Source organism: Oreochromis aureus, linkage group 8 (genome assembly GCF_013358895.1).
Source record: "Oreochromis aureus strain Israel breed Guangdong linkage group 8, ZZ_aureus, whole genome shotgun sequence".
Classification (NCBI taxonomy): Eukaryota; Metazoa; Chordata; class Actinopteri; order Cichliformes; family Cichlidae; genus Oreochromis; species Oreochromis aureus.
Window position 1 is genome coordinate 17,303,418 of NC_052949.1, and position 17,584 is coordinate 17,321,001.

A 17,584-nucleotide genomic window follows, 5' to 3' on the forward strand; every position below is an offset into this window, starting at 1 on the left:
TGTATTTAAAAAATCCCATTTTGTTGCTCTCACGGGAGTTTGTAGAAAAATCCGAATCGTTGGTTACCACTTTTTCCTTAGCTGGGTCACCACTGGTTCCGAGAAGAGGGATTACATCAGCAAACTGGACAAAAGTAACAGTGAAACCACTAAATACGGGTAAAGTTTTAACAACTCTACCTTTATATAATATTGTATTGAAAAATCTTGCTTTTAAACCGCAGTGCATGGTAAATATTTGCCTACACAGTATTCTTGTATTTATGGAGACATACCAGTGTGTTGAATAACCTGAGATAAAGATATCCAAAGTCACAAGGTTTCACTGGAAATTCAATATTTTTAACAATAGAATATTAATCTATTATACAATATTTAATTTCAGTGGTGGAATGCCAGTAGCTATGCGTGCTGAATATGCTGATGTTTTATTTATACCTGGCAGCTTGACAATGAGTATCAGTATTTGAGTGCAGTAATTCTAAATCGCAAAGACTGAAATTTCTAAATACTGTAAAGTGAAAAAAAGGTGTTCAAATGTATCCTCCCAGCAGAGCACACTCCAAAGTGTTAGACCAACCAAATTAAAGACCGACACATATTATTAAATTTATTAGAGATGAAAATAAACAGTGTAATGTTAAACACACAAACAGACAAAATCTCATCCTCACTGCAAAATAGAAAAAACAAAACAAAAAACATTTCTACTTCAGTGAGTAAATTATTTTATGTAATTATTAACATTTTAAAACAGCAGATATGCTTTAAAGTATTAACACCGGGATTTCACTGGGACATCTTGTTTAGTGTATTTCAGCAACTCTAGAAGAGAAAAAGAGGAAAACTTAATTATGTTCCTACAATAAAAGATTGCTTGTGTAACATAAATAACATAACCAAAAAGGAAAAAAAAGAGGATCACTTGATAATACTGAGTATATGATATGATTTGATTGAGTAAAGTCCAAATTCTTTAAGTTGTAATGTTGTAATGACTCCTGACTTCTTAATAATTTCTACAAATTAGACCCATATAACCACAGTAACAGGCCATGTGATACCTTCTTTCAGCCTTGTGTTTTCTTCTGATATCAGTTTAAGTTGTTCTTCAAGCTCAGCACATTTTGCACAACCTGAAAAACAGTTTGCATCATTAATTAAAGAGGACAAATGGGAAATTGTAACGCCCACCAATTTACAGTCTATGCTAATTATTTTCACCATTGCCTTAATGCATGCCCTGTCTTTAAATAGCAATTGATATACTGGGACATTGTATGAATACATAGGACTTAACAATCTTGTGTCAGTTGTTGTTGTCGTTTAATGTTCACAATTGTATGACATGAAATTAAAATCCAATTAACAAGTAATAATAACAACACAGAATAAAAGTAACCTTCAGACAACATGAACACGTGATTTTAATAAACACAAAACAACCACAATGGTTCTGGGTACCAACAGTCCACTAGAAATTACACAGCTGAGACTTGTCTCCTCAGCACTCTCAACTTACTGTGGATTTGGGTTTTAGGTAGTAGTGCTTTATTGCTGATTCCCGGCTGCTTCAGGGCCCTGGCTCTGCTGGGAGCATTACACGCTTTTGAGGGTTCACTCATACATGCTGGCACTGCAGCCTCTGAAAGCATGAAAGCACCACAGGAGCTCGCTACAGGTTACTGCGCTCGTGAAGCTGTTCAGCAGCATAAATCACATCAATCTTTGGCCAACTGCCCAACAGCTAGTGGAAAAAGCCAACAAACCCTTTGGCATATCAGGAAATCTGCACTGATTAGTTTATCTTTAGCGAACACAGTGAGGTACCGTTCTATTCCTGTGACTTAGATACAGTTCAGACCATGTCACAAGTTTCAAGTGCAGAAATTCCAGTAAATTTCCAACATACCTTCTCCTTGAGCTTTGGCAGGCAAAGCTCTCTTACTGGGCTGCTTGAGGATTGTGGCTTTGTTTGTAGCATCACAGGCAGATACTGGAGCTTCAACACTATTGCATGGATTGGAAGCATCTGCAAAGGGTGGAAAAAAGTTAGGTTTTGTCCATTTACTGGGCACAGAAAAATCTACATGACTGTACACTTACACTTAGGTTTCAAGCTGCATAAGTTTCATGCAAATACCAAAAATACCAAACAAAGCTGTTAAAAAGGCTGCAATACTAGGGCATGCTTTTCTTATTTATTTACCCATTTTCTTCCTCTTTGACACTAGCAAACTTTCAGCTCTGGTTAGAGGGTGCTTCTTTGCTTGTGAAGTCTTGGTCACAGGGTTAGTTGCTATGCAGACAAAAAGGAGAAACTGTTACAGAAAAATAAATGAACACATCTTTCACAAAAATCAGATACATTTCTACAGTAATTTCTTTCTCTATAAAAAACCTGAAAGACCACAGAAGACAACTAAAGCAGATGATCACAGAATTATTTCCATGGTTAAAAACAAAACAACTTCACAACATCTACCAAAGTCAACAACACGCTGGAGGAAGTAGAGGTATTATTGTCAAGAGCTCCAGTCAAGAGAAGCCATTTATAAATGGAAATACAGAGAGTTTACAACGAGGTGCAAAACCACTAGTTACACTCAAGAACAAGAAGGCAATATTAAACCAGAAAACACCTAGAAGTTTGGCATCAGCTGCATTTTTATCAATTTTTTTTCCCCTCGAGTATCAGAAGAAAGGCAACTTTACTGTGTATCTGAAGTGAGGGCAAATTGAAACTTTCTAATGTACAGATACACTTTGACAAATGTGTGAGTACCTGTAGGTCCACAGAGCTTGTCGGTACTTGAAGAAATTGCTGTACTGCTTCCTGTTAAAGGTGGCCTAAGGCACATAGTAGCTCTCTGGATCCCTGATGGGATTCCACTAAGCTGCGATCTTTGTGAGCCACAAGCAGGCAGCTTGGATCCTGGTATTGGTACAAAGGGGAAGACAGAGATACCCCGGACGCACCGTGCGAACACACAGATACAGTACATAGTTACACTGAGGTTATTAAACACATGATTATGGAAATAACAAAACTGGGACCTATGCAAACCTTTCTAAAAACAAAGGTATACACTTCCTACCTGTTGCTGTAGCACGCAGGTTGTAGCAGGATGTTACTCCTGTGGTCTTAAATACACACACACGAAAAGAGGACGTTAACGACAGACTGTCAAGTACATGGATGTACAGCTTTTAATCAGTACAAAATAAAATTTAACAAATAATAACTAATAGGTTCAACCTGTGTTCATGTTCTCAGATGGTAATATCAACATTTTGCAAACATTTAAATCCTACCCCCTGGGGTGCATCAGGGGCAGTGGCAGCAGTGTTTCTTGAAGCTTCAGCTTGGGTTCTTTGTCTTTTCGTAGGTAAGTTGGATGCCACTGTATTCAACCTGGCTGGAATTGAGGAATGTGACTTTGATTTCATCAGCTGAGCTCCAGCTTTCGGAGGAGGGCAAAGGGATTTAGCAGCTGGCTGTTTCAAGAATGTTTTACGGTCACAGATGAGGTTTGATGGAGGGTCTGATGGCACCTGATCAGCTGGCTTCCCAGGACCATCTGTGTACAGCTTCTTCTGTGCTCCTATGTGTAAACCCTCAACTTGCTCAGTGTTCAAGTTGAATATTTTACAGCTAGTCATTGGTGTTGAAGTAATCAAGAAGTCTGTCTTTAAATCCAGGGTGTCATCCAAATCGAAAGACTTGGCTTTGTGGTTCACCATACCAAAGCTTTGACGGTTTAAAGAATCGGAGAGCCCGCCCACCACAGGCAGACCTGAAAGATCTTTAGTCTCACAGCTACCACCTTCAGAAGCGTCATCATGGGTTTCAACCTCCTTGGCACTATGGCCCTTAGCATCTGTCGACACATTATGCTTTGATGGTTCAGGGGCAACGTCAATATTGTTGTCTTTAAGGCTATTGGTTAGATTACTGAGTTCAGGTGTGGAGGGCTTCTCTGAAGACCTCGGGCGGATGTCGCATGAGCTTGTCTCTGACAAAGTTATGGTGCCGTTTTGCCTGGAGGTATTGTGGTGACCGTCACTCGGGTTCGCCTCTGATAAATTTATTGTTCCATTTGGCTTGGAAGCACTTTGGTGACCGTCATTTGAGCTGATTTCTGTCAGAGTTATTGTGCTATTAGGCTTTGAAGCATTTTGGCTACTTTCACTCTGGACTGTTTCCAACAAAGTTATTGTGTCGCTCTTCTTGGAAGGTGGTTGAGAATCAAAGGTGTTGTTCTTGAGGTCTTCCCCTAATGCTGTGCTGCCACTGCATTTTTGCAGGGAATGCTTTTCAAAGGTGGTGTTCTGCACAGCAAATGGAGCACATTCCTTTAAAAATGAGCAATTTTGATTTGTGATGGGGGCTGTTTCAATGGTGCCAAAACCTGCCTGACCTGAAGTCCCATCTTTGGTGCAGCTTACATTAAATGGAGGAAGATCAAGTGTCTTATTCTGAGAGTGGGAAACTGAAGCAGTAGGATTTAAATCAGTAGACACGCTCAGATCAGCGGCCTGCACGACATTAAATGTCCCATTCCCGGAGTCTGATGCTTTTGGGCATGGCTGTGTCGCATAGTTTTTCAGCTCAGTGTCCTCATCGTTTACTTTGTGACAAGATTCTACAATTTCTGAGGTGACGTTCTTTTGACTACTGTTACACTCCATATTAGATGTAGACCTTACACTCTGAGCTGACGTGTCACTGGACAAGGTTATGTCATGTGTAATATTAGTTGGTTGGCTGCTGAATGTATTATCAGGTGATGCTGAGCTCATCTTCATATTTTGTCCACTGGGCTTGCTGGCTGACTTTGTTTCATGGCTGGCAATCAGCTCTTTATTGTTAGCTTCAAGTGTATCAGAAGACTCCACAGGTTCTTCCCGGATCTCCGAGGTAACTTTTTGATTAGCGCTGGACTCCATATTAGAGTGTGCAGATATGTCACTAGAAGATATTATTTCTCGAGTAATATTGGCAGGATTTCCCCCTGCTGATGCTTGACTCATCTCTATATTACATTCACTGGGCTCTGATGAAGATTTGCTGTTTTCCAAAACACTTCCCACACTAATGTCCTGAGTTACATCCAAAGAGGTTTTTGCTGTGCTTTCCTCCACACACTTGTCGGATTGTACACTTGTACTTGGCAATTTTTCGCCCGAGATGACATCTGAACTGCTAGGCTGTGCTGCAGTTTTTCCACTGAGCTCCAACAAAGACCTGTCAAGTTTCAAATCAAGCGGTGGAAGATCCTGAGTTACATCCATAGAGAATGACTGTTCTTCTGGTGATAATGGTGAATCATGTGTAACATCAAGGAGAGTAATTTCTGGCAAGAATTTGTCAAGTATCAGCCATGGGACTGGAGCTTGTTGCTTGTTCTGAGAGGCATCAATCATTTTGACATCCGGGTCTGTAATATCTGTTGTCGCCGTATGTTCTGAAAGATCAGGAGGATGGATTTCAGGAATATTTATTTCAGGGTTTGTGCTCGCAGAAGATGCAGGTGCGCTGTCAGGGGCAGGGGAGTCATTTCTAGTAAGCTGTATGGTAGAATCACAAGTAGAATCAAATAGAGTCACTTCTGGCAAGCATTCATCACCTAGAAAGGACACAGGACCATCCATGCCACTGAATAATTGCCCAGAATAGCTACTAGGGGGATCTGAGTTTAACTGTTGGACAGAACCTTTTGTTGATTCTTGACAATCTGCTGTGGCTGTACCAAAGGAGAAAAGAGAAAGTGTCTGACGACGATTATTTTCATGTGTTGAAATTTCTGGAGATTTGTTGGCGATATTTAAGTATTTTAAAATTGGTGTCAGAGCAGACTGGAAAGAAATCCGTGACTTTGGCTTGCTGCTTGTTGGAGCAGGGGTTGAAAAGATACAGGTGTCAGAAAGAGGCTTGTTTTCTTCATGGGGCCATTTGAGTTTAGAAGTCCCAGCTTTAACAGTGCCCCCGGGTGGAATGTTTTCACAGCACTCATCGGCATCTGGATTTTCCTGAATGTATAAGCCTCGCCCGGCTGGTTTGTTGGCCATGGATGGTGATGCTTCTTCTCTCACAGAATAAATGAAAGGCTTCTTATTTAAAACAGAGGACAATACTCAGACGCCACACATATTACCAGCTGTCTCAGACTCCCTGTGCCTAAAATAAGAAAACAGAACTCGACTTTATTGGCATATGTAGACAACTGGATGAAAATGACTCAATGCTGAATTATTTTACAGCTATTTTATTTATACAAACTACATATTAAAACAGCAAAATCAAAATGCAATTTAGCACCGACAGTAATGGAAGACCATGTAATCTATACTTGTGCTGAGTTTCTAATGTTAACCCCCACCCAAAACATTTATTTTAAACCGGTAAAACTAGAGCTTAGGTAACGCATACAGCAACATCATAGCTTAGGATCACAGATGGGGTTTGTAACGTAGAGATCACGGCAGTTTTAGGTGGAAAACATTGCTCTCCGATTGTTTACTATGTCAAATTTACGGTAAATAGTTATTTCATTCATGTAATGCTCTGAGCATGAGATCATCTTGAAGGCTAGGCTAAAACCTTGTAACGTTTGTTAGAAGAACGGAACCAGCTCTACTTACCTGTAAACACGCACTTCTTAGCGGATGTTTATAGATGCGAAACTATTTTAGTCTCAACGAGATTCTGGTCTGATAAGACAAATACGGATACGGACACTACAAAATAAGTATCAGCATAAACTCTGAAACTTTTATCCTGTTAACCAACGAAGCGCCTCTCTAGTTCAAAATGTCAGTTTCCTTCACGCTCATTGGATGATTTACACCAATCATAACGCAAGGATTCTTCTTCTGTGTTTAATCGTGAATTAGTGTTCATGCACAGACGATAGCGCTACAGTGCCATCTAACGTTGTTTTGAAAACATTTCGTGACCTTTAAAGTGTGCTTAAGTGGGCCGGGCCAGTGAAACGCCCCTTTCTATCAGTGTGTAAATAAGGTTGACTACACATATAATCCATCTTAATGTAAAAAAGGAATGCAATTTCAACAGTACGTCTCAGTTTTTCTACATCATAGAGAAATGCTGCTATAGTAAATGAAAGAAAGTGCCAATATGACTGTTTGGGCTTAAATTAGAAGAAATACATGTGTAAAATATAGCAAAAGCTCATTGGGATCGTTGTAAAAAAAATTTAAAAAAAAAATCCCAAAACAGAAATATCTCTATGATTTAGAGGTCATATAACAGCATTTAACTGCTCCTGTCATTTAGTTCCTTTTAAACAATGGACACACTGTAAAAAGATATAAATTTCTGTAGTATAAGGAACTTCCCTGCCATTTAATTGCTTATGCATCATTACTTTAGTGTAATATATATGACTGTGGGTATACATGTGGGGGAAGCTCTTTATCAGTAGAAAGAGTTCTACAACTTATTAAAAGACAGTCAGAAGTCCAAAATTTATGGCCTTCCCATTTTCCAAAGTCATCCAGTGGGCTGCATTGTTTCCTGTGGCGATTCTGGCCTCCAGACATCTGTCTGACACCACTCCTCCATTAGGTTTAAAACAGCATTCATTATAACATTATGCGAAGCTCTCTGATCTGTTTCTGTTTAGATTCCCCTTTAGTTTTCCACATTGTGCATAATAGAAATGTCAATTCAAACTGTTCTACCATGTTTGAATAGACATTTAGAAAAAGAAATAGAGTAGGGGTTAGAAATGAGTTTACTGGAGTGGCAACTCAGGTTGAACAGTTTGGAGAAGGAATATTTTCTTAAACTGCTCATACAAGGGAACTTGTGTTTCTTTGTTTTTTTGTTTTTTTTAAAAAAATTGAGATTAATGGTATCAACACTGTTTTCATGCAAGAAAGTTTATGTTTATTTTACAAATTACACTGAACAAGTAGGGGACATGAAGGACAATTTCTCGGTACACAAAAATAAAACCATACGTATATTACATTCAGGTATTTGCACGCAGCCACTGAGTTTCTCACTCCTTTGGTGTTTTCTTCAGTTTGGTCTTTAGCTCTGCCATCAGGGGATTTCCAAATCCTCTGTGGACACAGGAGAAAAATAAATAAATACATTTAAAAAAAAGTCAGAAAACAGGAAGTCTCTTTTCTGGGGACTGTTTTTTTTTTGTTTTGCTGTTGCCATCCTTACCCGGGATGTTTTGGTGGCATCCATTTAGGCTTCTTCGGTGCCTCCTCCTCCTGTGGGGGAGCGTCGCTCTTTTCCTCTGGCTTTGTTTCAGGTTCCTGCGGTAATTCCGTCATTTTAATGATACACATATATATCTTAACTTAAGAGAAAAAAACAGGTATTTAAACACTTAGCAGTACCTGTGACACTGTTTCCTGGGTATTTTCATCTCTCACTGCCCGCTGTGTCTTTTTTAAAACAGGAAATCCAGCACCGAGCCCTAAGAAAAGCAAACGTGAAATTATTTGAAAGTTCTGAAAATAACAGGAAATAAAGACCTAAGAAATTCTTAATAGACTATCAAGACTAAGATACTGAGACTCGTGTATCATGAGTGACCTACCAGGGAGTTTTATTCCAATACCTATGCCTCCTAAAGGCACACCTCCAGGGAGTTTGACCGGCAAACGCGAAGATGGTGTAGGTGTGGGTGTGGGTTCCTCTGAGGGCATATGGAGCAGGGAGCGGGGATTTTTAGGTGGCCTTACACGAGGGTTCTTAACAGCAATTCGTGACCTTTGCACAGCAAAGTCCAGCACAGGGCCATCCACCTGTAATGCCCAAAAAGTCTGTTATGAACACTGTTTGATTTCAATCAAATTTTTTTTTATGCCATATAGAAACAATACCTTATTCTCAGATTCGATTGTTGGCTCTTTGGCCACCTGGGCCTCGTTTAGCACAGGGAATAACGATGAATGTGCAGGCTGTGGTCTATCCAGTGAGGACAAATTCAGTGTGTCCTTCTCAGGTTCATTTTGTGAGTCGCTTTCAGATTCTTCAGACTCAGCGGGTTTGAGTTCATCTGAAGAATCAGACGCGGTTACCTCAGGATGCTCCTCCTCAGCTTCTACCTTCTTGTCGTGCGAAGGAGCGCTCTGTGTTGTCATTTTTGTTACATCTGCTTCTTCTTCAACATCCTCATACGCTTTCTGTGATCCACTTTCAGTCTCTAATGTTTCAGCTCTTTCTTCTGCTTTTTCTGGAGATTCCTGATTTAGAAGTGATTGAGCTTCTATGTCAGCGACCGATTCCTTCTCCGCCTCGGCTGATTCCTTTGTCAGTAAGTCCTGAGTTTGAGGTTGTGTGATATCATCAAAGATGTCTGTGGACACGCTAACCACCAGGTCATGGATCCCCTGGAGAGAGTCAGTGCTCGTTGATTTCAGCAGCTGAGTCTCGCTGCTCTGAATACACGATTCACTGAGAGATTGGTCCAGAAATCCAGACTCCACAGTTGACGAAGACATTTCTGTGTCACTTATGGCCTCAGATTCCCTACAAATGGCCTCTGCTAGTGACACTATCTCATTCTCTGTTGATGTTTCACCTCGCTCCTCATTTAAAGTGTCTGTTTTGTCGTCCAATAGCTGCCCTGGCTTGGGCTCTTCCTGTTTAATCTCATCAGTGTCCTCTGACATCACCGTCTCAATCGACAAGTCAAGGATTTCTTCATCAATCACATCTTGATATCCACTGACTGAGCCACCTTTTCCCTCTGATGACGTCACTGGCAAATCCTCTGGTCTGGGTTCGTCAGCTGTTTCAGCTACTATTATTTGTGTCTCACTTATCTCAAGTGCTCTGTGTGGGGACTGATTGTTTATCTCCTGAGTCTCAGAGTTTTGAGTTATTTCCAATTCTGCATTCAGAGGACTCTCTGTTCCTCCTGTTTCTGTGATTAGCTCACCTGCAGTTTCTTTAGTTATCTGTAGATCAATTTCATTTAAGGTCTGGATTCCATCTTCTGCTTCCTCCTCTTCATCTTCACAACCCCTTCCTTCTTTTTCAGTGGCTTTATCTTGCATTTCAACAGAGCTATCATCAACTGATATAGGCTCAGTTTCAGCTGAGGGTCTCACAGACCCATACTCACTCGTGTCTTCTTGTAAACTTAATGGCCTGCTGATGCTTTGGTCCAACTTTATGGCTGCTACTGATTCCTGAATGACGAATTCAACCACTTCTGCTGCTGCAACCGCTTCTCTTGTTTCACAGTCACCTCCTGTAGATCCGCTGCCATCATCGTGCAGCCCTTCTGATCTCCTCTCCGTCTCGTCCACTAAACCAAGATGTGTTCCAGTCACCTCTGTCTTCATTGAACTTGTCAGTAATTTTCCTTCTTCCTTGTCAAGTCCTGATTCTTGAATTACTCCTCCAACAAGCTTTCTCTCTGCCTCTAGTTCAAGGTCCGGTGTTCCCTCGTGCTCCTCCACAAACAAACCAAAGCTCGTCTCAGTCTCTTCTTTGCTTTCTTGTTTCTCTTCCATGGACTCCTTCAGCAGTAAATAGTCAGCTGCAGTCCTGCAGCCACTGTTTTCAAGGCTCTCCTGATCTCCGCTCTCCACCTCTTCTGGTAATTGAGTTGCCGGGATTTCCTCACAATCTCCTGCTTCCAGGAACCTTTGTGTTGTATTTTCATCGGCCCCCCGAAGCTCATTGTTATATTTGGAAACTCCCTCTTGAATTTCCTCACATGTTGGAGTATTTAGTTCCTGCAGCACGGCACACTGGCCTTCACTGATCCCCGGGGGAGTGTTTTTAAATTCTTCGTCCGTTTCCTGCGTAGTCTCGCCTTCGGGCTTTACTGTAACTGAGGTGCTTGAATGTATAATTTCGCTGTAAAATTCTCCGGTGTAGGCTTCACTGGAGACGCTCTCCTTTTTTTCTTGATCTTGATCAATGAGTCTCTCTTCTGCTGAAATATCTGTTACTGTCCCTGGGATGCTCACATCCTCCTCGTATTTATCTGTGAATCCAGCTGTGTGCAGCTGTGAAGTAGTCTTCAGTGCAGCTTCTTTACCGGATAAATCATATTCAGTTAAAAGATTTTCTCCTTCAGTGTCTTCTGCTTCTGTTCCGATGTTCTCGTCCAGATCTGGCACTTCTGTTGTCTCGTTGGCGGCAGGCTGCTCTGTCTCAACCCCCTTCTCTTTCTCACCTTCATCATTTTCACTGCTATGAGTCATCGCATAAGATTTTGTGATAACAGTGAGCATATCCACTGATGTATCTGGCTGGTCTCCAAAGGCTGAGAGCTGATTCTCAACTTGACTTGTTTTCTCCTCTGATTTGATTACATTTTCGGAGTCCAGCTGTAGCACAACATCACAGGCTTCTGAATCTAAACCTTGTTCATCTTCATGCTGCGTTTTATCATCTTCTTCCTTTAACTCGGTTTCTTTAATAATGTTATCTGTCATTGGAAGATCTTCCAGTGTCATTACATCATTTTTCTGTACCTCTGCCTCCTCTTCTGGACTTATATCTGTACCTATGCACACTTTCATCTCAGTGTCGGTTTTATCATCGTCCTCTGCTGCCTCAACAGTTTCTGGCTCTAAATCTTGTTCATCTTCATGCTGCAGTTTATCATCTTCTTCCTCTGATTGAGTTTCTTTGCTTTCATCTTCTATTGGATGATCATCCAGTGTCGCTGTATCAGTTTTCTGTACCTCAGCCTCAGTTTCCTGCTTATGATCATCCAGTACTGAACTTATATCTGTAGTTATGCACAGTTGGACCTCAGTGCCCTCTGCTCCTAAATGCTGTTCATCTTCATAGTCTGTTTTAACATCTTCTTCTGGTACTTCAGTGTCTTCTGCTTCCAAATCTTGTTCATCTGCATGATCTGTTTTTTCATCTTCTTCCTTTAAGTTGTCTTCTTTGAACATTTCATCTTCTATTGGATGATCATCCGGGGTCACTGTATCAGTTTTCTGTAACTCGGCTTCTGTTTCCTGCTTGTGATCATCCAGTACTGGACTTATATCTGTAGTCATGCACAGTTGGACCTCAGCGCCCTCTGCTTCCAAATCTTGTTCATCTTCATGCTGCAGTTTATCATCTTCTTCCTCTAACTGGGTTTCTTTGGTTTCATCCTCTCTTGGATGTTCATCCAGTGTCACTGCATCATTCTTCTGTACTTCAGACTCTATTTCTTCCAGGCGATCATTATCATCATCATCGGGACTTAAACTTGTGCCAATGGACACTTTAATCTCAGTGCCCTCTGCTCCTAAATGCTTTTTATCTTCATAGTCTGTTTTATCATCTTCCTCTGGTACTTCAGTGTCTTCTGCTTCCAAATCTTGTTCATCTTCATGCTGCATTTTATCATCTTCTTCCTCTAACTGGGTTTCTTTAGTAATCGCATCCTCTCTTGGATGTTCATCTAGTGTCACTGCATCATTCTGCTGTACTTCAGACTCTATTTCTTCCATGCGATCATTATCATCATCATCGGGACTTAAACTTGTGCTAATGGACACTTTAATCTCAGTGTGTTCTGCTTCCAAATCTCGTTCATCTGGATGATCTGTTTTTTCATCTTCTTCCTTTAGGTGGGCTTCTTTGAACATTTCATCCTCTCTTGGATGTTCATCCGGGGTCACTGCATCATTCTTCTGTACTTCAGACTCTATTTCCTGCAGGTGATCATTGTCATCATCATTTAGACTTAAACCTGTGCTAATGCACACTTTTATCTCAGTGTCTTCTGCTTCCAAATCTTGCTCATGTTCATGCAGCAGTTTATCATCTTCTTCCTCTAACTGAGTTTCTTTTGTTTCATCCTCTCTTGGATGATCATCCAGTGTCGCTGTATCAGTTTTCTGTAACTCGGCTTCTGTTTCCTGCTTGTGATCATCCAGTACTGGACTAATATCTGTAGTTATGCACAGTTGGACCTCAGTGCCCTCTGCTCCTAAATGCTGTTCATCTTCATAGTCTGTTTTATCATCTTCTTCTGGTATCTCAGTGTCTTCTGCTTCCAAATCTTGTTCATCTGCACGATCTGTTTTTTCATCTTCTTCCTTTAAGTTGTCTTCTTTGAACATTTCATCCTCTCTTGGATGTTCATCCGGGGTCACTGCATCATTCTTCTGTACTTCAGACTCTATTTCCTGCAGGTGATCATTATCATCATCATTTAGACTTAAACCTGTGCTAATGCACACTTTTATCTCAGTGTCTTCTGCTTCCAAATCTTGCTCATGTTCATGCAGCAGTTTATCATCTTCTTCCTCTAACTGAGTTTCTTTTGTTTCATCCTCTCTTGGATGATCATCCAGTGTCGCTGCATCAGTTTTCTGTAACTCGGCTTCTGTTTCCTGCTTGTGATCATCCAGTACTGGACTAATATCTGTAGTTATGCACACTTGCACCTCAGTGTCTTCTGCTTCTAAATCTTGTTCATCTTCATGCTGCATTTTATCATCTTCTTCCTCTAACTGAGTTTCTTTAGTAATTTCATCCTCTCTTGGATGATCATCCAGTGTCACTGCATCATTCTTCTGTACCTCTGCGTCTCCGTCGTACCTATGAGCCTCATCTTCTGGACTTAAATCTTTGATACTGCACACGTTTATCTCTGTGTCTGCTTCTAAATCTCGCTCTTCTTCATGGTCAACTGTTTCATCTTCTTCCTTTATTTGGGTGTCTTTGATAATTTCGTCCTCTCTTGGATGATGATCTGGTGTCATCGCATCATTCTTTTCTACCTCTCCTTCCCCTTTGTGTACGTAATCCTCTTTATTTGGACTTTTTGCTATGCATACTTTGAACTCGTTGCTTTCTGCTTCCAAATTGTCATTTTCACAGTGCATGTTGTTATATTCCTCTGCTACTTCAGTTGTTTTTGCTTCTGAATCTTGTTCCTCTTCATGATCTGCTTTATCATTTTCTTCCTTCAGTTGGGTTTCTTTAACAAGTTCCTCCCTTCCTGAATGATCATCCAGTAACACTGCATCATGCTGCTGTACCTCTGCCTCTCCTTTGTGCATGTGATCCACATCATCTGGACTTATACCTGTAGCTATGCATGCTTTTACCTCAGCGTTTTCTGCTTCTAACTCTCGCTCATCTTCACTGCGCAGTTTATCATCATCTTCTTCTTTTCTCTCAGTGTCTTCTGCTTCAAGGTTTTCCTTCTCTTTATCATGCGTTTGATCCTTTTCTTCTTTTACTTGGGTTTCTTTCATATTTTCCTCCTTTGTTAGATGATCAGCGGGCAACCCTAATCTCACTGTTGCATTCTCAGCATCAGTTTCCTCCTCAGTTCTTTTTTGGCATATTGCAACCCCGGAAAAAGTTTGTGTTCCAGAAGTGGCATGTTCACGTTCATCATTTCCAGGCTCCACAAGTCCTGCACAAGTGCCCATTTTTTCGATCTCCATCGTCTCTCGTTCGTCTTCTTTTGCTCTTGAATCATTTGAATTATCATTTCCTGTCTTTCTGCGCTGTTCCTCTCTCTTGCCCTCACCATCCTCTTTGCTCTCGTCGACTTTTCTCAGCTGGGTTTTGTACTGCATGCTTTCCTCATCAACCCCTAAGTCGATTTCTGTGGTGCAACGTTCCCATTCGACGATGGGGTGAGACGAGCTCAGCAGAGAGGATGTTGCGACAAGCTGCTCCTCCTCGACGCCTCCTCTGCTGCTGTGACCGTCTGCTGAGTCAGAGGGAGGGTGCTTGATTTCAGCTGCAGATTCCTGATTTGTGTTTGGGTCATTGTTGACAGTGTCAGCGGGCTGTGGCCTGATGAATCTGTTTACAGCTCCAGTTATGTAGTACTGAGAAAAAAAAAGGAAAGAAAAAGAAATTTGCATTATGTAACACTTTAATTTGCAGCATCAATAAAATTCAACAAAAGACAAAAGTGTGAATATATTTGTTTTTCCTGCATTGATTTATTTTCAGTCATTCCAGGCAGTTTCTATATCCCATGTTTTCATTAAAAATGATGCACAAGTTGCATTTAAGGACTCTTAGCGCCACTGCATTCAAGGCTATTTACACAATGGTTTCTTTCCAGCTTTGCAGAAACTTCGGGGAAGTCTTTTCCTGTTTCAGCACCACAATACTCCCATGCACAAAACACAGCTATGAACAGGAAGAACCTGACCGGCCTCCATGGAATCCTGACTTCATTGATTATAAGTTACATTAGCTGCTGATGTAGTAAAGAAAAAAAGATTTTATGTAATAGACTTTAACCCTGTCAGTGCCCCCCCCCCCGGAAAAAAACAACAACTAACCAAACAAACAAACAAACAAACAAACAAACAAACAAATAAATGAAGGAATTGCATAAAGATTAGTATTATTTTTTGTTTCATTTGTTAAAATTTCCAAGAAACACTCCTGTTAAAAAAAAAACATGGTCCGTTCTTTACAGGATTAACCAAAACACAAACATTTTATAAATACAACATGGCAAACATATAGCATTTAGTTTACGCTGAGAAAAATCTGCATTTATTTCAACTTATGTTTTTTTGATGATCTCAAGTTGGATATTTTCTTTTGTGTAGCTGTTTCTTTTATCTCTAACTTTCCCATATTTGTCTGTTCATTGCTAAATGGTATCATTTAGCAGTGTTTTCACCAGCAAGTAGCCAGTGTCGCTTGTTATCAAGCAAGTAGAACAAAGTTTGATTGTATTCAGGGCATCTTGTCCTTTATTGGACATAACAGTGCACACAATAGACTCAGAAGTGGGAGAAGGAGTGTGAGTAAGCAGACTCAAACCCAAGCACCTAGAGAGGAGACTCAAGCCTCCAGAATATGGGTCACCTGCTTGAACAGGTGAAACAGACTTTAAAACATCTGTATCTGTTTATTTTCAGTGTATATCATCAAGTGTCACAATGGCTATTTAGTCCAGCTGTCAGGCTACTAAACTGTGACTATAACTACCTGGCACGTCTGAAAACCAGGGTGATGAGAGAAGCGAGAGTGGTTTAAAAGCAGATGTGAATCCAAAATAAAGAGATGAAAGGAGCTGAAAGTTTTGTAGATGCCATAAGAACTAGTTGGTTGATGTGGGTTCATCTCTACCAGAAATGTGAAATAAGTAAACATCCAATCCATTTATATTTTAATCTAAAGGGCACTTAAAAAAGAAACAGAGTTTTATGAAGTGCTGTATGAAGCAGCAAAGCATCACACAGCGATAAGACAATAAACAGTGATGACTACAAGGTAAGAACACAGCACTATCATTCTGGGTTAAAAGCCAAGTAGTACAAATTAGCTTTAACATGTGTTTTAAAAAACAGACAACCAGCGGGACATCCTAACATGGGCAGACAGATCTTTCCAAAGTCTATGGGTGTGATAGCTGGAAACAAAACAAAACAAAACCCCAAAACAGGAAACATCAATCAGTGCACCCTAAGCAGAAGTGAACAACAATAACAGCAGGACTCTGAAATTTAAACCCAGTAAATGGTACACCTGTGTTTCCTGTTTGTCAGACTGTCTCCTGTGTAATAACAGTCTCAAACAGTCACTGCACTCCGGGATGAATTGTGAGGAATCTCACTAATGCTGCAACTGCAAGGAGCGCACATATTACAAGCATCAGTTCTCAGAAAGAACTGCAGACAGTCTCCAGCTGATGACCAACAGAGCAATCAGATCTGCTGTGATCTATGATCATAATCTCTCAGTCAGCATCCAGCAGGTTAATGTGCAATTTGAAGGAGAAAAGGTTTCAGCTGTTAATAAAAGCTTCTGTCTAAAACAGAGAAGCTGTTCCAAGAGATGGACAAAAGATAACTTTGGACTGAGTTAAGCTTTGATTTGCACTTAATGTTTTTACTTTTCAGGAATTATTTTAAAAAAATAAATCCTGCAGCCAGGTTCAGATAAAAATTGAGAAGACTTCTTTGTCTTGGACGTGAACATGCCAGTGATTCAGAGACACCCCCCCCCCCTCCCCGCTCTCCCCGAAAAAGGGAGGGGGTAAGCATTGCTATAACGTAGGCGGATATGTGGGGGAGAGAGAGAGAGAGACCCACTGACACACAGGAAGACAGACTATTTACATCCACGTTTGACGGACTTAAAAGTTTAAAACACAAATCTTTCCTTTCATTACGTGTTTGGATTGAAATGATGACGGCTTCTCACCCAGACTGTCCACAAAGTTCTCTCCACGCGGGACAAGGGACTTTCAGGGTCCATCTTCACGCTTCCTCCTCGGTCACTCTCTGACCATCTGACGTGACGTTCTCGTTATTAAAAATAAATCATGGACAAACCAAAGCACCGTGTCACTTTAGTTTTTTCCCCCCTAAGCGGTCTTTGCAACCAGGCAGAAAGTCAACAGAAAGTTGCAGCCAAGCGCGTCCAGGATGGAAACACATCAGCTGTTAGTGGCCGTTCACTTCCTCCCCCTAGAACTGACATATGTCCGGGGTATGATAATGAGGAAGAGACAGATTAACACACACATTCACACGTTAACACAAGCAGACGTGTTGCAGACTTTGCGGATGTGAATAATGAGCATGGCCACAGGAAAAAAAAAAGTTCGTAAAACTTTGTGACAGATACCGA

The 17,584-nt window shown here is 40.8% G+C and overlaps 2 protein-coding genes across 2 annotated transcripts; both read right to left on the reverse strand.

The window, feature by feature from the left end:
• Positions 1–596: 596 nt before the first annotated feature.
• Positions 597–6,834, reverse strand: LOC116327653 (cell wall protein RBR3-like). Its single transcript, XM_031749295.2, has 9 exons — positions 6,646–6,834; positions 3,316–6,181; positions 3,099–3,144; positions 2,786–2,935; positions 2,210–2,299; positions 1,913–2,032; positions 1,523–1,645; positions 1,065–1,136; positions 597–825 (listed from the first exon to the last, which is right to left on the reverse strand). The coding sequence occupies exons 2-9, from the start codon at positions 6,070–6,072 to the stop codon at positions 776–778; spliced, it is 3,408 nt and encodes a 1,135-aa protein (XP_031605155.1). The 5' UTR covers positions 6,073–6,181; positions 6,646–6,834; the 3' UTR covers positions 597–775.
• Positions 6,835–7,889: 1,055 nt separating this feature from the next.
• On the reverse strand, positions 7,890–17,433 carry si:ch211-136m16.8. Its single transcript, XM_031749293.2, has 6 exons — positions 17,156–17,433; positions 8,872–14,811; positions 8,586–8,793; positions 8,383–8,462; positions 8,204–8,298; positions 7,890–8,094 (listed from the first exon to the last, which is right to left on the reverse strand). The coding sequence occupies exons 1-6, from the start codon at positions 17,207–17,209 to the stop codon at positions 8,031–8,033; spliced, it is 6,441 nt and encodes a 2,146-aa protein (XP_031605153.2). The 5' UTR covers positions 17,210–17,433; the 3' UTR covers positions 7,890–8,030.
• Between the last annotated feature and the right edge of the window lie 151 nt (positions 17,434–17,584).